The 25,145-nt window shown below is 46.1% G+C and overlaps 1 protein-coding gene across 4 annotated transcripts; it reads right to left on the reverse strand.

Moving 5' to 3' along the window:
• Positions 1 to 73: 73 nt before the first annotated feature.
• On the reverse strand, positions 74 to 24,645 carry FAF2 (Fas associated factor family member 2). 4 transcript variants are annotated; one of them, XM_067535423.1, is made up of 12 exons: positions 20,162 to 20,202; positions 19,227 to 19,299; positions 13,900 to 13,968; positions 11,551 to 11,685; positions 10,621 to 10,697; positions 6,914 to 7,052; positions 5,491 to 5,576; positions 5,320 to 5,411; positions 4,139 to 4,316; positions 2,986 to 3,157; positions 2,556 to 2,699; positions 74 to 1,979 (listed from the first exon to the last, which is right to left on the reverse strand). In XM_067535423.1, exons 3-12 carry the CDS (start codon positions 13,945 to 13,947, stop codon positions 1,797 to 1,799), a joined length of 1,254 nt encoding a protein of 417 aa, XP_067391524.1. In that variant the 5' UTR covers positions 13,948 to 13,968; positions 19,227 to 19,299; positions 20,162 to 20,202; the 3' UTR covers positions 74 to 1,796. The 4 variants fall into 4 exon arrangements, with proteins under 4 accessions (XP_067391524.1, XP_067391514.1, XP_067391532.1 ...); XM_067535413.1 differs by lacking the exons at positions 19,227 to 19,299; positions 20,162 to 20,202 and adding an exon at positions 24,511 to 24,645; XM_067535431.1 differs by lacking the exon at positions 19,227 to 19,299 and having other exon boundaries at positions 20,162 to 21,101.
• Between the last annotated feature and the right edge of the window lie 500 nt (positions 24,646 to 25,145).

Here is a 25,145-nt window from a genome sequence, read left to right on the forward strand (position 1 = left end):
CGAGCAGAGACAAAGCTCTGGGACACGGCCTGGCTAATCTTGGTCGGAGCAGCTCAAACAGGGCAATGGCTGCAACATAGGCCCCAGCTGCTACCCCCACTATAAACATGGGCTCCAGCTTTAGCTGTCTCCCTCTTACAACTCTGACCCTGGAGGAAAGGGACTGCAATCTGCATTTTCTCTGGCAGTGCTGGGAGCCCTAAGCAAGGGGCTCCCCCGGGGCTAGTGTGTTTGGGAAAGAGGAAACAGCAAAACCAGGGCAGGTAAGTTGCAGCTGTAATGAGTCTGGTTAGCACCCGCAGAACGGAACCGATCCTGCATCCCTGTTTCTCATCGCCCTGTTTGGCTCACAGACACCTCAAGGTCAGTTCCCAGCTCCCCACGCAGATGCAAGGCAGCATGCCAGGAAGGAGGGAATGCTGCACCCCCACGCGGGAGCCAGGTACGAGACCTCAAACAGAATTACAGACCAAACCTCTTCTACGTGCATCGGGCTTCCAGGCATGCAGCCCAAGGAAGGTGCTGGTATCTGCTTCTCTGGGGCTGCAGTAAAGATGCACTGCATCACCCCCCACCCAGGCAAACACAGACTGCCAGAGGCACTAAAAGAAGGCCTGCCCTCCTTTTCAGACAGATAGCGGTGGGGTCTTTCTGCAGCTGCACCGGAGAACAGAAGCAGCAGCTGGGCAGCATGGTTCAGTCCCAGGCAAGCCCCATTTATTTCTGGATAGCCAGCAGACAAGGCCCGCCACGTCTCTGCATGCAGGGACAGCGCTTGCACTGCATGTTGCCACACAGACACGGCGCAGCCAGAATTCCTGGATTGCCTCACCTCTTCAAGAGCGTTTTCATACGCGTTAGTAGCTGCTGAAGCCGGCTCCTGAGATTCTACTGGAAGTGACACATGCCCTGGAAGAGGCAGTGGCGGCTCCTCAGTGAATGGAGCCATGAGGAATGAGATGCCACAATCAAGGCACCCAGATTAACCTTGCCCCACACAGCCTAAAACCAGATTCATTCCAGGTGTGTGCAGGTAGCTCATTAGAGCCAGCTCAAAAGGCCACCTCCACATGCCCTCCACCCGCTAGAGTGGGTGGTTTAGAGCGGACTGGCTCCACCCCAGCTGGGCTAGGAGCAGCCTGGGTGGAGAGTAAAGCACTGACACCAGGAAGCGTTAGCACAGGCACGCTAGAGGCAGTTTATTACACTACGCAGGCTAAGAACCCGGGGCAAGATCCCATGTCGTTAAGAACTTCAACCAGCTCTTTATCAAAAAATTAATACCATTGTCAACTCCATTCTCCTTTGGTCATTACAAAGCAAGAGAACTATTAAAAGGAAGGTGTTTATACACAGTGGGAAGCTGAAGAAATTCTGTCCATCCCTCCCCTCCTCCCCCGCACAGGCAGGCCCCCAACCCATTCACAGGTGCAGTGTCCTTTGGCCACCAGGAGCAGCAACGTATCAAATCTTCACAAGACGGCAAGGCGGTGGGGTTCTAGTATTTTCGATAAAAGCAATATTGACCAAGAGTTGCCATTTCTGCCCCTCCCTGGGGAGGCCAGAGGGGTAATGTTGGCACCCCTCCCTCTCTGCCCTCAAGGGTAAGGGGATGACTGTGCATGGGAGTGGGCGAGCCATGGATCACGCCTGCTTTCTCACACCAGTGCAGACACACAACGTGGCTGGCGCAGGTGACGTGGTCTCTGATCCCTCATTTGTACGCAGCAGTCTTTAAAAAAAATATTGTATTATAATAATCTGAATTTCTCCTTCCATTGTGTTCTGGAAAAGTGTCAATCGTCCGTGAGGTCCTGAACAAAGAGAACTTCCGTGTGGTTGAGTCCAGCCTCCTGCAGCGTGGGTGGGTTGGGCCACTCCTCTGTAGGGAGGCAGGGCAGGACACGGCGAGGAAAGTTGGCCTCAATCTGGAACTTCTCAGGGCTCTCTTTCAAGGAGAAGAGGAAGTCATGGATCACCTGGAAGGGACGCAGAGGCATTTGCCAACAGAAGAGCAGCACACAGTAGCTTCTGCAGCCCTGGGGGAGGCACGCTAAAACGCCCAGCTGGTGTGCGGGCCGGGCCACTAATCTCTGACCATTCAGAGCATTCAGAATGTCAAACATTAAAGAGAATCACAGCGTGAACCCTGCACTAGGACACAGAACAAGACCGCCCACTACGGACAGGGGTTTTCTCAAGAGCATGTTTGAAGCATGCCAGAAGCTTGTCTCCATCCTCCTGGGAAACCAGAGCCCAGGTTCAGGCCCTCCCATGCACATCTGCTGAGAAGCGGCAGGCAGAGGAGGGGAGGAGGTGACATTATGCTGTATTTCTGCTCTGACTCGTCTTACTTCCCTGCCCGCTGGATCACGCCCAGTAGTGACAAGTGCGGTTACCCTCCCCCCTCATGCAAGCACATCACCTCTGCCTACTGCGGCTCTAGCACAGGTGACCTCGTGGCCACCCCCAGGCTTTCCAGCCAGCCTGAGAATTTGGGATTCTGCTGCTGCTCTCTAGACATCCAACACCTTCCGCCCCTGCACCCGCCGCACCGTTAATGACTGTGTGAAATGGAATCGCCTCTCCACTCTGGAATCATTGGGCAGCTTGAAAATGATCTTAACACTCTGTGGGTCATCGGGGTGAGGCTCTGGCGGGAGGCATTCTGATTTGCGCTCCTTCTCCTCCTGCAGAGTCTGAAAAGCAACAAGGAAGATCAGAGCAACAGGGTTGTATAGAGCTGGCTCAGGCATAGCATGTCCTGCATGGGAGACAATGGGCCCCAGGAAGCTCCAGAGCAGGACGGAAGAATCGATGCAGGACTGTATGAACTCAGCGCCTGACTGGGAACCCTGGGGCAGGCTAAGTTAAGGACACCGCCCATGAAGGGAGGAAGTAGTGGAGTGGGATACTAGCAAAAACCAACAGGAAGCAGCAGTAGCAGCATTGCTGCTGTGCTCCCCAGGCCCACTTCCTTCTCACCTGTCGCCGTCTCTCCTCTGCTAGCATTTGCTGCTGCACCTCTTCTTCCTTTCTCTTCTTCCTCTCCCGTTCCTCCTTTTTCTTGCGTTCCTTTTCCTGATCCGCCCGCAAGGAAGCCAGGTACGCCTCATCCTGCTGCTGCCTCAGAACCTGAGTTTGGTTTCTCTCTTCCCTGCAAACATCAGGGATTGAGGGGCGGTTAATACCACCACACCCAGAAACGTAGGCAGGGCACCGGCACGGCAAGGGGAACACTAACACTGCTGAAGGAGGAGCTCACAGACAGCACGGAAGGTTCCGTTCTGGGGCCGAATGTTTCAAGCTACCGAAGGAGAGGCTGAGTTCTCTAGCATGACTAGTCCCTGGCAGAGATGGCCTCGACTTAAGGCAAGCAAAAAGAAGCGTTTGGCTTTGAATCAATGCACAAACAAGGGATGCGGCTTGGGCAGGTGTCACGCACGCTGCACCAGAAAGCTCTGCCCCGCAGCCTCTGCTGCGGATAGCGACTCCCTTATTTCTTTACCCCATTCCTGACTCATTAGAAGGCCACAGGTCTGGCATCAGAAAGGCACAGTGTGTTAGTGTGTGCTGACTCGGGGCCAGGGACACTGAGCTGGTGTCCTGTCAGTTCACAGCCTGAATGAGCCCACATCAATACCTGGAGGGCACGTCAGCGAGGCAGCAGCCTTCGCTCAACAGCACAGCCACCCTGAGCTGGAAGGCCATGGCAGGCAGCTCCTCGTATAAGCCTGGCTGAAGGGATCAGCAGAACTCTGGCTGAAATGCCTGCATCCGGTACACTCCTAGCCACTGTCTGAGAGCCCAGCTGCCTCCAGACTGCCTGAAAGGTGCAAGCGGCTCCAGGGCTGCCCCAGACCCCAGGAAAACGGAGCAGACTGTGGTTCCTTGTCTTGAGCCCACTGATGTTGCCGTGGAGACCTCAATTCCCAGAACGCCACGTCGCCTGAACGTCCAGCTCAGCATGGAGCTTTACATGCTGGGATCTGCAGCACATGCCAGCCTTTCCATTTTAAAGGTGAGTGCGTTGCAGAACGAAGTGCAGCCCCCCTCAGTTAGATGGGACCCACTCTGCTGGGAACTCCCAGAGCCACCAGGGAAGCATTACTGGGGCTTACACTTCTCAGCCTAGTACCTTTCCAGGCGCTCGGACACCAAGTACGTCTGGTTGGCATCCATGATGAATGTCAGCTGGTTAATGAGGTCATCAGGCTGGATGAGGCCTTCTAGCCGTCCCACCACCGTCATTCTGCGATCTCTCAGCATAATCATGGCCAGGAATGGGTACGTGTTCTCACGCAGAGCCTGGGACACTGGGAGATGCACAGAAACCACCATCACTGCTGGCAGTCCCAACAGAGAGGCCAATGGGTCATAAGAATAGCACTGCCTCCCTCCCCAAGTCTCCAGAGGTGGGCAGCTTCCACTGCCACTGTCCTGCGAGACACAGAGACATAGCTTTAGATCCTATGGCTAGTACAAGTCACTTTTTAAAGGTGACCTGTAAATCAGCAAAGCTAAGACACAGCATATCAGCCAAGACAGACGTCAGGTGTTCTTACTGAGCAAGTGACACCTCCAAGGGCTCAGTAGCCTGGCAGTCCCACTGCAATGCCCAGGGGGATATCCAGGTTCAATTCTTGGACCCAGTGGCTCACTCTGCGGGCCATGAAGGATCTACACTACCAGAGAAGCTGCTCTTTCAGCCACTGTTCAGCACAGCCCCTCCCAGGCACACTAAAGAACAGGTATCAATTGATCTGAAAGGATTTTTATGTTACAATTAGTGGCATGATGCAGAGCCGAACTGTGGACTAATAGGGGATATTCTCACCTCACATCCACTCCTAAGGAGGACCACTCTGAGAAATTAGGGGAAAAGCCCCCAAAGAAATCACCTGTGGCCATTGTGTCCATCAGCACAATTCAAACCACTGTCAAGCGTGGTGGTGCTTAGGCACCTGCTTGTCCGATGCCAGGGCCACTTCAGGAAGCCAGCACGTTTACTGCAAAGAGAGCAGCTAACTCTGCTCAGGTAGGGTTGTGAAACAGCCAGTGTTAGGAGGAGAAGTCTCCATGGCTACAATATTAGTCTAGATAGGGTATGTCCTCGGTTATGCAGAATGTGGTATGGATTGGCCCTGCTCCACTCAGCATAGTTGGGTATCACAGGGCGGTCTCCGGGACCTATCACTTACTCCCTAGCACAGGGAAATCATCATCCCTGCAGAACAGACACAGATTGTCTGCAATAACAATCTGTTTATTCCAGAGTTACCAAGAAACAGGAAGTGTTCAGCAGGGGGAGACGCTCACCTCGGTACCCCTCCGGTTTGTTTGTGGAGCATGCCCAGAAAAGCATCCTAGTGTTGATGAGGGTGATCACCTCAGGTGCACATAGTGTGTTGCTGGAGGAAGAGAAGAGATTGCAGACATGAAGCTGTGTCCAAAACAGACAGTTATTTAAGAAAACTCTCTCCAACCTACCGACAGAATTCATCTGAGTCTTGGTGGTCATCACCGTGAAGATAAACCAACAGGAAGCGCAGCTCCCGCTTAGCGTCATTCAGCGCCTTGGGAAGAAGCACAGCAAACCTGGAGTTAGAGGGGCCCAGAGCATTGGGACTGCTGCAGCATTGGTATTTGAGTGAAACAGGCACGTCAGAGGCAGATTACCAGGGAAACCAGTTTTCAATCTAATTTGGTATTAACTGAAAAGCATGCAACAGAGGAAGAATATGCCAGATCTCTCGTCATACCAGTGTGCCCAGCAAATTTTCCAGATGCAGGAGAAAGGAATCTTGATTGTGCTTTCCTCGCTATTCCTTGTCAGCAGAATGCTGAGCAAAGTACTGCACACCCAGTTACATAGGAAAATTTCTCTGGCCCAGACTCCAGTAGGACTCTCATGGCCCAGAATCATGTGCGGTTTAACTCCATTTTTTATTTGGATGATATAGGATCCAATCTTCAGAACAGATCAATTGAAACAAGTTGTTAAGATGACCTCTGTAACTTCCCCCTTCTCTGCTGAAACACTTCACTTATGTAGTTGCCTGAGCATTTCTCAGTAAGGCCAGCAGTGTAAGTGGACGATGGACTCTGTTTAATTGGCCCCGAGTTTCTGGTTGCTATGGGGCAATTAGGCTAGGTTCTAAGCATGGACCCTTGTTCCCAGGAGAGCAGGGACAGAGAATGACCTCAGCCCCAAAGTGGTGCTAAGGAGATAAAGGCTCTGCAATGCTCTCTGGCACTCACGAAGAAATGCTGATCCAGCTGCCTGCTGGAAGGGACTGCCACAACAAAGGAATTTGTATGTATTGGGGCTGGGACTGATCGGAGGTGGGGGGAGACAGATAGGCTAGGGAGTTCCTCTTCTTCTTGGAAGAACCATCACCCAAATCTAAAAGATGGATTTGTTCTGTCCTTTTACCTCATGTATTCAAAGGTGTCCCTTCCCCAAGTTTCTGAAGTTACTGGGCTAAATTCTGCCCAGACTTACACCTCAGTGCAGACCCAGTAACTTCCAATGGGGTGTACATCAGGAAAGACTTTGGCCCACTATGTCAACTTATAAAACCAATACTAGCAGAATGAAAGAAGGTGTGGGCTTCAGAACCACAGAGACAGTTGAGGAACTGTAAGATCAGCTTTTCTTTCCAGCGTTAGTTGTTTGGCACGTCACCTAGCCTGGCAGAGATCCCACCGTGGCAAATACCTGCAGTGGAATGGATTCAATTTTCTAATAGACTCGTAATCAAGATCTCAGTTACTTTGTTACTGAGTTTGAACATTAGTACTGGACTTTCTAAATGTCAAATGGCTTTTGCCGTTCCTCTTAAGGGCCAGTGTGCCAGGTAGTGTCAGCAAGACAGTCCCACGTACCTTTGCACCAACATGCTGTACTGACCTGGCTGTATGTTCCCTGGTAGAAGACAGGGTGTAGCCTCCCATATTTTTCCTCAAACATATGAATAAACGAAACAATGTCACCCACTGGGTCCGTGACCCTACTACGAGGATCAGGGCGTATAAAACGCAGAGCACACCTAGGAGAAAAGCAAAGGATACTGGAAATTCAGCTTCCTGACTGTCTGAAGAACTTTTTCTGGTCACCAGTTACAACCAAGGCATGGACTACTCCATCTTGAGACCACAGTGATGAGCCCTTAGAGAAAACCTACCCAGATGAAGTTCCATGTTCCAAGGCATCACCTGATTGCCAGAGATTAGGAAGGGTTTCTTCACCTGCACTCCCTCCATGAGCAGCATTGCATAACTGGCCAGGTGGTATTGTGTGTGTGTGTGTGGTTCAACAGCCTCTGAAACATCAGGTATAAGCCACAGCCAGAGAGAAGGGATCATTGGTCTGATATTGGCTGGCAATCCACATGAAATTTATCAGGACAAGTCTCTTCCAGAACTGAGGGTCTAATGCAGTACTGTTTATTTTAGGGAGCTGCTGGAAAAGGAGATTACCCCAGGGAGCAAATAATTACAGCCTCCAAGATTTAAACACAAATCTAGTGTAACAACAACTGGCTCAGAGTAATTATTTATAAGTTACCTGGCATCAGGTAGCTTTCAATCTGCTCAGTTCACTGGAGCACATGAGGCAGTGTTATGCTGTAGCAAGCCTTGTTTAGTAAAGCGGTTAATCCCACTTTCCCTGGGAGCCTAACCAGTGGGAAGTAAGTAAAGGTCCATGAACTGTCACAAAGACTCATTACATAGGATTGTTTAAGAGAGATTTATGGGGAAGAGACTGAATTAATTTAAAGAGAGAGTCTACAGATCCCCCTCAAGGACTGTGTTAATTACTACTGGTAAACAAAATGAATAGGAGACTCAAAATCAATGGACCAAAATTGGTGCTTCTGAAATTAGGTCTAATTGGTGGGCAAAATGGACCACTCCACCCACCATCCTTCATGGGGTCCTTAAAGAGGAATGATGAGGGAGAAAAAGGAAAGCAACTTCTATCACCACAGCAGCTGTGGTGGAAGGATTTTTCTTTTACTGTGACACCCAGACCTTGATACTCCAGTGGGGACACTTCACCATCATCGTTGCACCAGTGAGACAGACTGACTGAATACAAGACTTTAAACAATATTAATCCTCTCAAAAAAAGGACTTGGATAGGTTTTGATGAAGTTAGTTTGCATAACCACTCAGTTTATTTCAGTTTCAATGCTTTTTGCCTTGTTTTGATTTCTTTTCCTTTTGGGTGTTTCAGTTAATGCATTTCTAGCCTTTGGCATGTATTTCCCAGTGTGTTTGCCATGGTACTAAGCAGGCTGAAGTCTCTGTATACCAAATCCCAAACCTTGTTTAAAACTGTTAAGTGTTGGGCAGTGATACAGTCATGGTAACATCTTTGACTTTTTGGGCCCATACATTGTCTAAATGAATACAACACATCCTGGAGAAATGGCCAGAAGGCACGGGGGAGAGAAGGGGCAGGCCCACTGGACATTCTATCTCAACAGCCCCCACCTGATGACTTCCTCTTCATCCCCTCTTAACACCATACCCAACTACATCATAGGGTGGGCAGAATGAAGAAGGTCCCTTTGGGACAGCAATGAAATGTGATCAGGGCACCAGGAGAAATGGAAAAAGGGTGTGTGTGGTTTGCAGAAATCTTTAAAGTAACGTAATTTACAAGCTATATACCTTTATTATTTTACTTATCTTGTTTATCTTCTGCTGTCTGTCTTAGCTCTTTAGGCAGGGACTGTGTTATTCTACATGCTAATACAGCACCTAACACAATGGGATGGTGGTCCTGAGGGGAACCTTTGGCCATACCTCAATAGATATTAATAAGTGTGCTCATTCCTTGTTTAGTCTCCACTGTTTAATATTGTTGGACTGCAAGTGTCATCCTGATTTTGAGTTGGGATTAAATATATTTGTTTCCTTTACAGATTCATACAACACTGCTAGGAATAGAATCATAAAATCGTAGGGCTGGAAGGGACCTTAAAGGTCATCAAGTCCTGCCTCAGCACAGCGGGCTGGACCAAGTAAGCCTGGACCATCCCTGACAAGAGTTTTTCCAACCTGTTCTTAAAAACCTCCAATGATGGGAAGCCTAGTCCAGAGCTTAACTACCCTTATAGTTAAAAAGCTTTTCCTAATATCTAACCTAAATCTCTCTTGCTGCAGATTAAGGCCATTACTTGTGGTCCTACCTTCGGTGGACATGAAGAACAATTGATCATTGTCTTGTTTATGACAGCCCTTAACATATTTGAAGACTTATCAGGTATCCTCTTGGTCTTCTTTTCTCGAACCTAAACAGGCCACCCCTTTTTTTCTTATCCTTTCAACCTAGGTCAGGTTTTCTAAACCTTTTATCATTTTTGTTGCTCTCCTCTGGACTTATTACAGTTTGTCCGCATCTTTCCTAAATTGTGGCACCCAGAGCTGGGCACAGTACTCCAGCTGAGGCCTCACCAGTGCTGAGTAGAGGGACAATTACCTCAGGCGCCTTCCATATGACATTCTGTTAATAAACCCCAGAATTATGTTAACCTTTTTCACAGCTGCCTCTCACTGTTGACTCATATTCAATTTGTGATCCACTATAACCCTCAGATAATTTTTAGAAATACAACCACCTTGCCAGTTATTCCCCATTTTGTTGTTGTGCATTCGATTTTTCCTTCTTAAGTGAAGTACTTTGCACTTCTCTTTACTGAATTTCATCTTGTTGAATTCAGACCAATTCTCTAATTTGTCAGTCATTTCCAACTCTAATCCCGTCCTCCAAACTGCTTGAAAACCCTCCCAGTTTATTGTCATCTGCAAATTTTATAAGCATATTCTCCACTCCATTATCCAAGACATTAATGAAAGTATTGACTAGTACCAGATCCAAGACTGACCCCTGTGGGATCCCACTAGATAAGCCCTCCTAGTTTGACAGCGAATCCTTGATAACTACTCTTGAATACGGTCTTCCAACCAGTTCTGCACCCACCTTATATTAATTTCATCTAGACACATTTCCCTAGTTTGCTTATGAGAATGTCACATGGGACTGTGTCAAAAGCCTTATTAAAATCAAGATATATCATATCTACTCTTTCCCCCCCATCCACTAGACTCAACCCTGTCAAAGGAGGAAATTAAGTTGGTTTGGCATTTGTTCTTGACAAATCCATGTTGGCGAGTCCTTATAGCCCTATTACCCGCTAGGTGCGCACAAAATGATTGTTTAATAATTTATTCCAGTATATTTCCAGGTATTGAAGTTAGGCTGGCTGGTCTATAATTCCGTGTCCTCTTTGTTCCCCCTTTTAAAGACAGATACAGTATTTGCCCTTCTCCAGTCCTCTGTGACCTCACCCATCCTCCATAAATTCTCAAAGATAATACTTATCTGAAATCTATTTTCTGCTAAACTACATTAATTCATTATTAACTGTCATGTTCTAGGTCTCCAAGACATAGAAACCATGCAATGCTACAGAGAACTTTGGATGTGTAAGTAACTATTTGATTAATATAAAACTTGATGTCTTATTAAACTTAGCAGAAAGTTCCAGCCAAAAGCAGTACAGCCATACTTGGAGTTAGATTTTGCCTGCCCAAAAAAGTACTTACCTAAATATATCAAGTAACGTGTAATAGGTTAATCGGAATGGAAGCATTATCAAGTAGTAACCCCATCCCAACAGGCCCTGAAATTACAAACAAACAGAGAGTTAGGTATTGATTTCTACCGCTTTAGAGAGAGAGAGAGAGAGAGAGAGAGAGTAGTGCAGATATGCCTCCATCCAGCATCAAACATGCGCAATATACATGAAATAGACAGTGTGGTCTAGTGCTCTGGACACAGGCCTGCAAGCTAGTGACTTGCTGTGTGACCCTGGGCAAATCATTTACGCCAGATTTTCTGAGTGGTCACCGATAGGTGCCTCACTTTGAGAGCCCAACCTCAGACGTTTTAGACACCCAAAGTCAGTGGCCACTTTAAAAAAATTGGGCTTTCACCTTCCATCTCACTTCCCCTCACTGTGAAATAGGGAAAACAGCACTTGGTTCATCATACAGGGGTTCTATGAAGACTGAAATGTTATACAAGTGCTACGTATTATTAACCTGCAGTCTAGCAAATTGACATCTTTTACTAGCATACATAAAACACACAGCATCAGTTCAGCAGGCTGTCAGGCAAACAGACCATCCTACAGCAAGACAGCAGGAAACAGATTTTCATTTGAATTGAATTGGGACAGCTGAGTTGGAGTTCTGCTCTGACCTGACTCCAAGTTATATGGACAGGAAGGAGTTTGCCGTGTACTGTGAAAAATACTAGAAAGGAAAATGTCCATAGTAATAATGGAGGGGGGAAGAACAGTTCTGCCCAGAGAGCAGCACTGCTTGTAGCTTTCAAGAGAAAATATTTAGAAACAAGATAGCAAATCTGCTAAGGAAACAGAGTTCCTTTCCCTGTTGGTGTATTCCTTTGCTTCTTCAGAGAGATCACCCATTCCACACGAAGAGACAAACCCAAACAAGTCAAACACTTGCCCTTGGTTGCGGCCTTGAAACAACATAACTGTAGATCCTGTGGTCAGCTGTATTGACCTGCAACGGCCGGGATGGAGGTGGATTGAAGACACTTGGGACACCCTCTTGCTCATTCAACCGGTCCTGTACAGCTGCCTGTTATAGGAGGTGCAGCAAAAGGGGCCCATCAGAAGTTGCAATGGATACATGGAGGTTAGAGAAAATACACTGGTTCCATTCTGAAATTTGTGGTCGGTGTTAGTTGTCCCTGTGCCTAGAGAACTGGGCATGGGCAACTTAACAACAAAATAAAGTAACTGCTGCCAGCTTCTAGGCTAGGTGTTTCCAAGGTGCCTCATATTTGTACAACACTGAGCTTACACGGTGTGTACAGTTGGAGAGCTGTGCCAAACAAATGATCTGTGCATAGCCCTAAGTCCCAGTCTAGGGGCTCAAAGTGGTAGTATAGGAAAAAATGCAGGCAATGGCAGGACGTCATATATGGAATGTTAGGCACCATTAGGAAAGGGATAGATAATAAAATAGAAAATATCACAATGCCATTATCTAAATCCCTGGCGCACCCATACCTTGAATACTGAATGCAATTCTGGTCACCCCTTCTCAAAAAAGATATATTTGAATTGGAAAACAAAGAAGGGCAACAAAAATGGTTAGGGATCTGAAACAGCTTCTATATGAGGAAAGATTAAAAAAACTAGGACTGTTCAGTTTAGAAAAAGAGACCGCTAAAGGGGGATATGATAGAGGTTTATAGAATCATGAATGGTATGGAGAAAAAGTGTTATTTACCCAGGGGTCACCCAATGAAAGTAATAGGCAGCAGGTTTAAAACAAATATAAGAAAGTATTTCTTCACACAATGCACAGTCAGCCTGTAGACCTCCTTGCCAGGGGAAGTTGTGAAGGTCAAAAGCCTAACTGGGTTCCTAAAAGAACTAGATAAGATCATGAAGATTCAGTATGGCAGAAAAATAATTTTGGCAGCTTCACTGTAACGGACTGAAGTGGTAATAATAAGAAGCTATGCAGCATTTGTGATTGGGCTTAATTCAGTTCATAGCTGTGGTGAAATGGAAATTTTGGTAATATTTTTAGGATTTTTAGGATGCTGTGTGCTTCAGTGTCCCTGTGTGCTTTGCATTGCTATGCACAGAGGGTGAAGGGTTAAAAAGCTCTTTGGAAAGAGCAGAGGACATGAGGTGTGTGCAACACATACCTGTTTGGGTCCTTGAAGGACTGGCTGAAACCAACCCATAACAACAGAGGATCTGGAAAGACAATGGGAACCCCATGGCCAGGACGTTCACACCTAGCAACCAACAGCCAAGAGGAAGAGATTTCCCCCAACCCCTCTGCAGGAAAGCAGAGCAAGGGCCTCAGGTAGAGAACAAAGGGGAAAGTGTCATGTGGCTAGGTTAAGAGCTGGCCTTTGGAGAGATACTCACCTGCCTGGGAGGAAGGAGAAAGGGACAGAGACAGGAAGAGAGTTAATACAGCTTTGATAGCAACATTGTTGAAGGGAGCCCTGGTCTGGCATTGGCCAGGCTGAATTCTCTCTTAACCTTTGCCTTTCTTTGCTAGCCTGAGGCTTTCAGATTCTGTACGCCAGGTGACTTTGTTTTGAAAAAGACCACGTGGGTAGCTGCAAATACTCACTGAGAGTATTGTTTTCTGAAGGGGCACAGTACAAGCCTCTCGCAGGAGTCTGGATGGGCTGGATTTGTTGCAGGGAGCCATGAAGACAGAAAGGGATTTATGATGCCTGAAGGTCCAGTTTTGGTGGGTCCAGTTTGTGTGTCTTGGAGTCCATGGGCCTGCCCCCTGGAACCATGCATATCCTTGGGACCTGGCACAGTAAAGTGGTCACTTCCAAGGGACTGGTTACAGGCTGGGACATAGACCAGACTCTGGGGGGTCAGTAACATTAGCGAGGTCTGAATGCATCCACTAGGTATGTGTTTCCTGATTTACACTTGGGAGACCAAGAGAAAAGGAATATGAGATAAAGAACTGCAGTGTAGACAGACTGGGGGATACTATCTCAATTCAATGCACAACTCAATATGAATGGAAATTGTGAACTACCACAATTAAATGAGACCACTCAAGATTCTTAACAATAAGCAAAGGAAAAAACATTGCTCAGGAGACTATTTAGGAGCTTTGCAGATGAATTTCGGAGTGTAAGCATGATGGTTTTATAACACAACCTCGATTATAATTACTCATGCCATTATAAGGATCCTTTAAGAGACGAAATTCTACTTTGAGAGACCTATAATCATTCAGACTCTTCATCTAAGTAGCTGGAAAGAAAGGTGCCCCAAGTATAATTTTAACGGGTACCTCTATGTTCCAGTTGTGTTGCTCCAGGGTATGACGACATTGGTCCATTGACTCGATGCCAGTCAAGTCCTGGGGAAGGAGGGAAAAAACCCAACGGATGAGTGCCAAAGAAGTGTAATGTTTCTATAGTTCATTGCTGTATTTGAACAGACGGGTGTTACCATAATACAAAATGAATAACCAGAACCTTTGGTTTAAAAAGCTTCCTCTCCCAATTCAGCACTGAACACTTCCAGCTCTTGCTCCTGAAAATCAAGCAACTTCTGGAAGTATTCTTATTTCTTCTGTGAAATGCTGAACTCTTATACTGGACATTCTCCAAATGCTAAGTAATTCTCAGCACGTCTGCAAGTTAGGTAAGGATCTTACCCATTACTGGCTTTTAGCCCAACTGAGAAATCCAATAAGCCTTACTACCTGTGAGCCTTCCCTTCCACCCTAGAAGGAATGGGAGGCTACTCCTAAAAATCAATATACACAAATGTCACCCCCCAGAGCTCCTCCCTAACAGGGAGTGAGGGAAGCCATGAGCCATCCTTCAAATCCTTTACTTCAGTCACAATTCATTGCAACTGTAAAGCAATTCAGGTGAAATGAGTGATATTATTGAAGATGTGGCATTTTTCAGCTTTACAGTATATGCTGTAGTGTACATGGTCATCCTGGTTACAAAGATACAGCACTCTAAACATAGAATCAGAGATGAGGGCTGGAAGGGATCCGAGGAGGTCATGTAGTCCAACCCCCTGCTCAGAGCAGGGCCAACCCCAACTAAACCATCCCAGCCAGGGTTTTGTCAAACCAGGCCTTAAAAACCTCTAAGGATGGAGATTCCACCACCTCCCTAGGTAACCCATTCCAGTGCTTCACCACCCTCCTAGTGACAGTTTTTCCTAATATCCAACCTAGACCTTCCCCAATGCAACTTGAGACCATTGCTCCTTGTTCTGTCATCTGTCACCACTGAGAATGGCCTAGCTCCATCCTCCCTGGAAACCCCTTTAGGTAGTTGAAGGCTGCTATCAAATCCCCCCTCACTCTTCTCTTCTGCAGACTAAAGCCCAGTTCCCTCAGCCTCTCCTCATAAGTCATCTGCCCCAGCTCTCTAATCATTTTTGTTGCCCTCTACTGGACTCTCTCCAATTTGTCCACATCCCTTCTGTACTGAGGTGCCCAAAACTGGACACTATACTCCAGATGTGGCCTCACCAGTGCCAAATAGAGGGGAATAATCACTTCCCACGATCTGCTGGCAATGCTCCTACTAATGCAGCCCAATATGCCATTAGCCTTCTTGGCAACAAGGGCACACTGATGACTCCTATCCAGATTCTCATCCACTGCAACCCCCAGGTCTTTTTCTGATGAACTGCTGCCTAGCCAGTTGGTCCCCAGTTTGTAGCAGTGCATGGGATTCTTCCATCCTAAGTGCAGGACTCTGCACTTGTCCTTGTTGAACCTCATCAGATTTCTTTTGGCCCAATCCTCCCAATTTGTCTAGATCACGCTATATCCTATCCCTACCCTCCACTGTATCTACCACTTTCCCCAGCTTAGTGTCATCCGTGAACTTGCTGAGGATGCAATCCACCCCATCCTCCAGATCATTAATAAAGACACTGAACAAAACCAGCTCCAGGACCGACCCCTCTGGCACTCCACTTGATGCTAGCTGCCAACTAGACATGGAGCTGTTGATCACTATCCTTTGAGCCCAATGATCCAGCCAGCTTTCTATCCACTTTATAGTCCATCCATCCAACCCATACTTCTTTAATCTGCTGGCAAGAATACTGTGGGGAGACCATATCAAAAGCTTTGCTAAAAATCAAGGTATATCACATCCACCGCTTTCTCCACATCCACAGAGCCAGTCTCCTCTTCACAGAAGGCAATCAGGTTGGTCAGACAACTTGCCCTTGCTGAATCCATGCTGACTGTTCCTGATCACCTTCCTCTCCTCCAAGTGCTTCAAAATGGATTCTTTGAGGACCTGCTCCATGATTTTTCTGAGGACTGAAGTGAGGCTGACTGGTCTATAGTTCCCCATATCTTCCTCCTCCTCCTTTTTAAGATGGGCACTAGATTTGCCTTTTTCCAATCGTCCAGGACCTCCCCTGATTGCCATGAGTTTTCAAAGATAATGGCCAATGGCTCTGCAATCACATCAGCCAATTCCCTCAGCACCCTCGAATGCATTGCAACTGGCCCCAGGGACTTGTACGTGTCGAGCTTTTCTAAATAATCCTGAACCTGTTCTTTCACCACTGAGGGCTGCTCACCTCCTCCCCATTCTGTGCTGCCCAGTGCAGTAGTCTGGGAGCTATTACAATGCAACATGAAACTCAATACTTGTGCAAAAAACACCAAACCACCGCCTACAGGCCGCAGAGCCACTGGGGCTCTCAGTACTCATTCAATAGCAGTTAAGCACAATTTCAGTCCTTACTAATCAAAACTTCTGCACAAGAAATCAAATAGATATAGGCATCTGATACTATAAAATACCAAGTTAGTATAATTTTTGGATGAGGGAAAAAAAAAATCTTTGATTAAAATGAACATTCCTGTCACCATCCCAGAGAAATAAATCACTCCCCACACGCCCCCACTAGAAACCTCCTTTAAATTACATGGTAGGGTTTTAGACTGTGCCCATCACCACGGTATCTGAGCACATGAATAGATTTTTTGGAAAACCCTAAATGTGCTACCATTAGCCCTGTAGAAACAACTGTTTGAAGCAATCAGTGAAAGTTATGCATATTATGGGTGACATCATTAAGTGATCTTGGTGCACAAACCTAAAAGTAAATAGAAAAAAGCCACGTTGGCTTCTGATCCATTAAAAAACAAAACCAAAATAAATACAGTAGGAAAATCTTGTTCTATTTGGTAAACTGGAAGCCCCTGGAACAGCTGATATTTGTAGTAGTAATTATTTTACAGGAAGGTGAGTGGCAAGAGAAGAACATGATTCATTTTAGTTGTTATCCCTTCCAAAGCGTATTGACTGTTTTAAGCCAGAGTCCATTGTGTCCCATTCTGCCTCCTTTCTTGTACCAACCCCTTCAACAAGGAGATCGCTTGCAAAGTCAAAGTTTATTGAAATTAAGTAGCTCATGATCTGGCCTGACTTTCTCTTTGCATAGACTATTTTAGTTTCTTTCCTATCACATGTGGCTTGAAAAATTTAGTGGACATCTCCAAGCCTTGGGATCAAACCTGCTGACCAAAGATAGAGACTAAAGAAATGTCACAATGTCAGTGAAGTCCATGGGAAATACTCTGGTGAAAAGCCCAGGCTCTCCACTCCTATCTCGAGCTGCTAAGGAATCGGGCGTGCTGGGATACCTACTAAGATGCTGTGAGGATCTGCAATTAGAAGGTGGCCAATAGCATAGAGGACATGGCTACTTGGTGTGACAGCCCCTTATGCCTACACTGCACATGACTGATCACAGATGAAGCCGTCTGAGATACAGAGAAATTGTTAGTTAGCCAAATGTACGGAGGATCATGACTACCATTTGGACTCCCAATTCTGTTGAATAGCAAGACAAGCTCTCACTAATTCAGTTCTCATTCAATAATTGATAACATTTTTGGTTAAGTTTGGTTTCCTATCTTGATTTTGAGCCTTACAGAAACTTGGCCAGGTCTAGGGAGCCTTTGCTTTCTGCAACCTGTCACATAAGATGGCCTGGCTTTACTGCAAGAGGCAGCATGCTGTGTCTGTGAAGGTGGAGTAGTAATTGGATATAAATCCCTTTAGGCAGTCCCCAGTTACAGCCATCCATTTTCTACACCTGTGCACCTTTCACACCTGTCCATTCTTGCTATTCCTGTTTCATTTTGTTTCCTATCCCACCAAGTTACTTGTATCTTTTCACAGATTGTCAGCTCCTCTTGAAAATGTTTGGCTGTCCAGTTCAGAATGTATGGAGGGTCAAGGAACTGAAGATAGATGGCTCATCTGTTTTAGGAACCTGAGATTTTTCTCCTTACACTCTAACATTTTGGATTCTCCCCCAACTATTAATTCACCTCGTAAACCAGACCAGGGCTTGAGATTTAGCACTTGGACCAAATCAGCATTCCGTTGCTCCTATGCACTCTTACTACCCCAGTCTGCTTTTTGCCACAGCTACAAGACTGGACCTTTTCTACGCTATGTCTTCACTGACGGCAGCAAACTGACTTATCTGGATCGACTGAGTGGTCGGCGAAGACCTGCTCAGTTGATCTAGAAATTGACGTACTAAGACCACCTTCTCAAGTGGCGCAGTGCAATGAAGACGGCGCGCAGAACGGAAGCACAGAAGTCGACGGGAGTTATGCAAGTTTTTTGCGTAACTCCGGTCGACTGCTGCTGAATCTCGGAGGTAAGTGAAGACAAGCACCTAGAGTTAGAAGAATACAGCAGTTCAGTTTGTCTTTCAACTCAGGAGACTTCATGGTCATTCAGAATGATTAGCTTTCCTCATTAGCCTGACACCACTCAATGATAGCAGAAATACAAAAATATAATCACGGTAGATACATGCACAACTAGGTTGTCGCCAGGTGACTTACATCGACCTAACGTTGTAGTGTAGATTAGTAATCCTCAAAGTTATTTGATCACTCTCCACTTCATGCCTGATGTATATGGTGGTGCTTCACTTCAATCAGTTTTGGCTTCTTTGTTTTTTCACTTGAGTTGTTTTATTTTCTATTGCATGAATGAGCCAATGCTTCATTGTAATAAGAGCAAAAGCAAAATTGCAATTGTGGTCCATGCTTACAATTAGATGTGCACACTGCATCATAGCAAACAGATTAATGTACAGATGGCAATAACTTTGCAGCATGCTATGCAAGCTTAACAGAAATCTGTCAAAATGCACAGTGCCATCTAAAGACAAAAGCACAGTGTCATCTGAGGACCTGATATGTCTGGAGGAATCAGCTTTTCTAGTAATTCACAGCTGTGGGTAAAATGCGCATGGTAAGTTTTTTTCCCTAAAGCGTCTCTCTCACACCCAGAATACATTCTGTGACCTCCCCTCCCCACCCACCTCCCCAGTTTGAGAACCTCTTGTGTAGACCAGGCCTCACTGAATGTACATTCTGGATGCCTTTTCAAAGCACTGGACCTGAGTGGACACAAGCACATACTTTATCCCTGTGCCTGCTATTTGTCCAGGCATTTGGGTTTTTACAATGGAGCATGAAAGCCTTTGAATAGCATATGTTGTATAGCTCCTGATCACCACCTCTTTTAATAGTCCTGAAATGCTGCTAGTGATTGTATATTTACAAGATTCAGAAACTTGTTTTCACACCTTTGCCTCTACAGATCAGGATCATTGCTGGGTGCTGTTAACAGGACTGGCTGCTCCGACAGAACATTCTCTTCTTTTTAAGTTATGTAAAATACAAAGGCAGTTTTAGGATGAAAAGCAAATATACACCACAGTTTGTTACCTAAGTTCTATTAGCTTTAAAGAATGTTGACCTTTATAATATTTGCAAAGGGGCTTACAGAGCTGGTTAGATATGTGTATGTTCTGGTGAGTGCTAATTCACAACACTATTCACTGACCATCACTGAAGTATGACAGTTGTGTTCTTGGTGTTATTCCAGGCCTTATCTACAATCTTCAGTGGGAGCATTAGTGTAGACCAGTGTACAACATTTTTACCACAATTTGCATTAGTAGTCGCACCATTGTTACAACCAGTGGAGACATATAGGTGGTAGTGCAGCCATGGGAGGTTCCCCCCAAAACTGCCTGTGTACATGCAACCTCAGGTACTGGCATTAACTTGTTAAACAACACTATTTCTACTACCATGTTCCAATGTGGAGGTAACATAGTTCAGAGATGTTTAAATCATCTTCTTGACTTTGAAAATAGTCTTCCACTAAATGTTAAGGCCCTGTATGACTACAGTTCAAACTGTCAATCAAGAGCCATATTTAGATCATTCTTGCTGGCAAAGTATTATACAGTTTCCATATAGCTTGTAGGGACCTTTGTATTAACAGCAAACCCTTTTTTTTACAATAGCCAGCAAGACCATGTTAGAAACCTGAAGTAACCAACACTCTTTAGTTGCAATCAGCCTTAAATTCCAATCTTTTATGTGAATTTGTACGAGATTAATCACATAAGGGTTTTCCTGCAAGTTGCACTATCTACATGTAAGAAAAAGCACGTTTTATTAGACTTTAGTTTTAAGAGCCTAAGTTACATTTTCAAACAATTCCACTTACCCATAATTTTCCTCTTTATTACTATAATTGCTTTAGTATCTGTGTCCCTGCCTCAGAGTTCTCTATACTTTTCATCACCAGAGTATCTATGTACTGTTTCTCTCTCAGAATTCACCAGGTCTTGTCCTTTTTTCCTCAATTCATTTTACTCCTTACTCCACCTTTAGACAAATATAAAGAGATAAGAAAGAAGACAATCCCAGTAAACCAGCACTCGCAAACAGACTCACAACCTAAAATGGGGGCCCAGAAGAAGCTGAATTCAATAGATAAACAGAAGCTTTAAAAACTGAAATACCAAGAACCACAAAAGCCCCATTAAAAACAAGCATCTAGAAAGTTCAACATCTGTCTCCCATATACCACTTCAACTTCTCATATAAGATACAGAACCCTAAGAAAATAGACTGAAGCTGCTTTGTGAAGCAATAATCTGTTCCCTTCAGCTTTGAGTTACAGATTAAAATACTGAAAGTTTCTCAGACCAAAGCAGTGAGTAGTGAATTTCAATGTTTTAGTGGCATATTTGCTCAAGAGGTCAGTTCTACAAGCATAAAATTGTGGGGTTTTGTATATTAAGGCTTTAAGGAAATTGCTCTTTCTCTGGCCGACTCAAATATTGAAACACATCACATAAAAGATGCAAGCCCATGCATCCTTATAACTGGCACTACTGTTAATTCCCAACCCACTGCCAAATTCCAGAGAATTATGTTTCCAAGGACGAAGAGCATCTGACTTCTAGCAACACAAAAGCCTTTCCCAAATCTTTTTAGAAGATAATTTCTTTGCAAGTTACAAGTATGTTTATCAAGGGTTTTAATATGTATGGTGATGCCCAAAGTGTCAGAGGCCATTTGCTAACAAGTTTCATATCTCCCCACTCCTCAAACTAAAGAGATGTTTAGGCTCCTTTTAGTCTGCATGCCACTATTTTACTTTTCTTAATTAATTTAGATGACAGGTAGGTTCATTGCCCCCCCCCCCCCCCCTTTTTTTTTTTTTTTTTTTTTTTTTTTTTTTTTTTTTTTTTTTTGAGTGACACTATAGTTTTGAAAGCAAATTTCTTCTCATCACAACAGAAACTAGCCCAATCTGTATCTGCAGAGGAAAGCCAATGCTCAACAATCATTACACTAGGACACAGAAGTTTGAGAATCAGGCCAGAAATGCCATAATGAACAGAGATCAATAATGAAATTCTACAAAAGCAGCCTCACCTTCTGTTTTAGCTCCTAACGAACAGAATTCCATCTCTCTCTAGATTGCCCAAACCTACTCACATCCAGCTTTTCTCTACAGATGTCCCAAAAAACAGCCCTCGACCAAAAAACAAATTAAGAACCTTCTGTTTGCTCCTACAGTATAGGACATGACAACTCAAGGATACAAAAGCCCTTGATTTCTTTTCCTTCATGCTTTTCCCAATTCCATCAAGCCATAATATATAGCACTTCTTAGATACTCCTTCCAACTCCATTAGCTGCTTCACCCACTCTTACCTCTATGCCTTTCTCATTCTGTCCCTATGACTGAAACAGTATCTAGGTCATCTGCCAGATACCTTCTCTCAATTTCCACATACACCCCAGTCTCCTTAACTGTTGTCTATATTGTGTTTTCTTACATGGTAAGCAGGGTGGGTGGGTGGGTATAAACTGCCTTGTAAGCATATGGTGCAATATAAATTACTTCCTATGCTTTATATTTTCACAGCACTGGATAGACTATTCAGAAACACTCCAACCTGGCTGCTGTCTGGTTTGTGAAATTTATCCTTTGGGGCATCTACCAATCTGTAACTAGCAAAAATGTTTACAATTTCTTAAAACACATTTATACAATGCTGCATGAGTTCACCATCCTTGAAGTATTTGTAAATATAGGGCAAAAGTCCAGAGGTTGAAAAGTTACCCAATATCTAAACAGAGGACCAAACCTACTGGCGTAAATATGAAAGATGAGAGTAGGGACCTCACCAATGAGGTCCGGGGGCAATCCTAGCGAAAAGCCAGTTCTTGTATCTCCAGCTGCTGAGAAGGGAGATGGTTCTGGCTATGAAGCCTGCTAGAGGACTTCATCTTTCATATCAGCCTCTGGCTAGTATGGATCTTACAAATTTGAAACTCCTCTGGCTGTAGCTGTCTTCCTCTCCTCTTCTCTCCACCCTGACCCAGAGTCACTTGGCTGCTGCAAAGCAGGAGAAGGAGGAGGTCTCAATGTCATACCCCAACCTTTTTTTAAGTCATTCTCCTTCTCCCTTATGAATACTGCTAGTCCATTCTTCTGTTGTTAATAGCATTCTAAAGCAGCAGCATGAAACAGACCTGATTCTTGACCATTTTGCTGCTGCCCTCAGGGTTTTGAAGCAGTGAAACTGATCAGAGCAGTTGCAGAGAAGCTGATGCTCTCTGCCTTAAGATTTAGGAACACAATGCCAATGTTTAAGTGAAAGCTTCATATTTGGAAGGCTATTTACAGAGGCTAGATTTTTTTTTAATGTATAAATTAAAACTTAAATTCTGAATAATTTAGATGGCTTAAGGCTAGGGAAGTTTTAATCCTTATCACTAGAAAGGCAATTTTTAAATGCTGTTCACATCATTTTGGTGTATAAGTTACCATGCATATTTATGTTTGACTTAAAATAGAAGCAATTTCTTGGCCAAAAAACAAACTGAAATTAAAGTTGAAAGAATCACTTCAGGGTTCATTTCCCACTCGGACACAGACTTTATTATTTGTATTGCAGTAGCACACAGGAGCCCCAGTCATGGACCAGAACCTAATCTAAGTAATCACATACTTCATGCATGGCACTGGGCAAGTCACTATGCCTCACCTTGCTTCAGGTTCCCCTTTACAGAATGAGAATAATTATATTAACTAATTCTCCCCCTGTAAATTAAGATTCATGAAGCACCAAGCTCCTTAGTGGCAAGGTGCTACCAAAATGCAAAGTAGCGGTAGGATTTGAAACATCTACTAAACAATATTGGCTAAAGGTGGATATGAAACGTGGGAAGGTGGGGGTAAGAGACCATCAACAAGGTCCAGGGGCAATAGTTCCAATACTCTGACTGTTTATGGATTTGCAAAACAGCATCCAATAGAATATATTATTATTAATCAATGTAATTTTCAAAGTCTTTCTTGTACTGTAGTTTCATTGCTGCCAACAGGGTTCTGAATAGCAGCAATTAAACTAACCAGTTTCTCAATTGCCACTTTGCTGATGAACAAAGCTTAGAAGCTGCAGCAGAAGTGCTGGGGTTGTCTGTAAATCCAGCAGGACAAGATTGCAATCAATCCTATTTGGAAGGTGACCACTTACGATCTTTAAAACAAGACTGGATATCTTTCTACAAGAGATGTCCTAGAGCTACATGCTAATCACATATAACTAGGCTTATATGCTATGAGGAGGAATGTAGCAGAAGAACCTATACAGAACAAAATCGAGTAGTTCAAACATAACTTGTGGCTGATTACTGGCTGAAGTTCTATGGTCTGTGATGTACAGGTCAGTTACAGTATCACAAGGATCTGTTCTGGACTTTAAAAAAAAAAATGCATGGATCTTCAAAACACAGGGTTGGAAACTTATTTGACAAAGTGAATGATTAAGTTCCAGAGAAAATGCCTGCTTAGTCCCACCAGGGAGAGCTTCCCCCTCACCACTAGCAAGTATGCAAGGAATTTCCAAGCCTGTAATTAAGGAGGCTGGGCAGTCCGAGAAGGTTTTCCTGCAGGCAGGTGCACTGACTCATTCACAACCAATAATCGGAGTCCACCAGTTCTAAGCCAGCAGGAGTGTCCATGGCACGCTGCAGAACAAGCAAACAGGCAAGTCCCGGCCCCGAAGCGCCTGCCAGCCCAGGCAGCCGGAGCCCGTCCCCAGGAGCAGTGGGGGGGCTGCAATGGGGCGAGCAATGCACTCGCTCCCTGGAGGGCTAGGGGGGGCGCTGTGCCCGGGCACTGGGGGCAGGGGTAGGCGATGTCCCGGTCCCTGTCCCGAGGGCTGCACAGCTATTGGGCCCCAGCAGACCAGCCCCTTAACGTGCAAGTGCGGTCCCCTCCCCCCGGCCCCGGCCCCTCGCCCAGCCCCGTGACCGGCGGCGCCCTATAAACGGCTCAGCTCTTGCACCGGCCCGGGCCGCGCTCTAGCTCCTTCGGGCGGGGCCCGGCTCGCCCCCGCCGGGCTCAGCGAGCCGCTCCGAGAGCGCTAGGGGCCCCTAACGGGAGGGGCGGCGGCCTCCGAAGCCCCGCCGGGAAGGTCGGAGCCGGCTGGGCCCGGCCTCCTCCCGCCACTGCGGGGCCGGGAGCTCGGCTGCCCCGCGGGCCGGTACCTGGAACTGCAGCAGCTTCTCGGTCTGCTCCGCCGTCAGCTCCCGCTCCTCAGGCGCCGCCATTTTGCTGCCGCCTCTGACCCGCAGCGCCGTCACTCTCCGGAACTGACGTACCACGCGGCGGCCCGCGCGCGCACTTCCGTCTTCCGCAGCCCTGGCGCTGGCGGCTGCTACTCCACGCTCCTCGGGCTGGCCGGGCCCAGCACCAACCGCTCGCTACTTCCCGGGCCCAGCCGGAAACGGCCGAGCTCCTGCCGGAGGCACCCGAACCTCACTCGGGATCGTCCGGAAATAGCCGAACCCTAGCGCGGATGCCACGTGACCTACCCGTCGGAGGCTCCCGAGCTTTCCACGAAGCTTTCCGGAGATGCCCGAAGGCCGTGCCCGAGCGAAGCCTGGTGTTCGAGTCTGACCAGAGCCTGGCCCTGCACCAACCATGGGACTGGCTCCCTGGGCCAGCTGACTTGTGGCCCTGTGGGGCTCCAGCCCCAGCTCCATACGGGCACAACAGGGGGTGCTGCTGGGCTGCATGGCCAGGGAGCGGGCTGCATACTTGCAGGCCTAGGCCTCCTTTCCTGCTCGCAGCCTGCCCTGAGACCTAGGCCAGACCCCAGGTCCCACCAGCCCGGTGTCCC

This window comes from Emydura macquarii, unplaced genomic scaffold, assembly GCF_026122565.2.
Source record: "Emydura macquarii macquarii isolate MOO-44397 ecotype Brisbane River unplaced genomic scaffold, CSIRO-AGI_Emac_v2 contig_378, whole genome shotgun sequence".
Lineage (NCBI taxonomy): Eukaryota > Metazoa > Chordata > Testudines > Chelidae > Emydura > Emydura macquarii.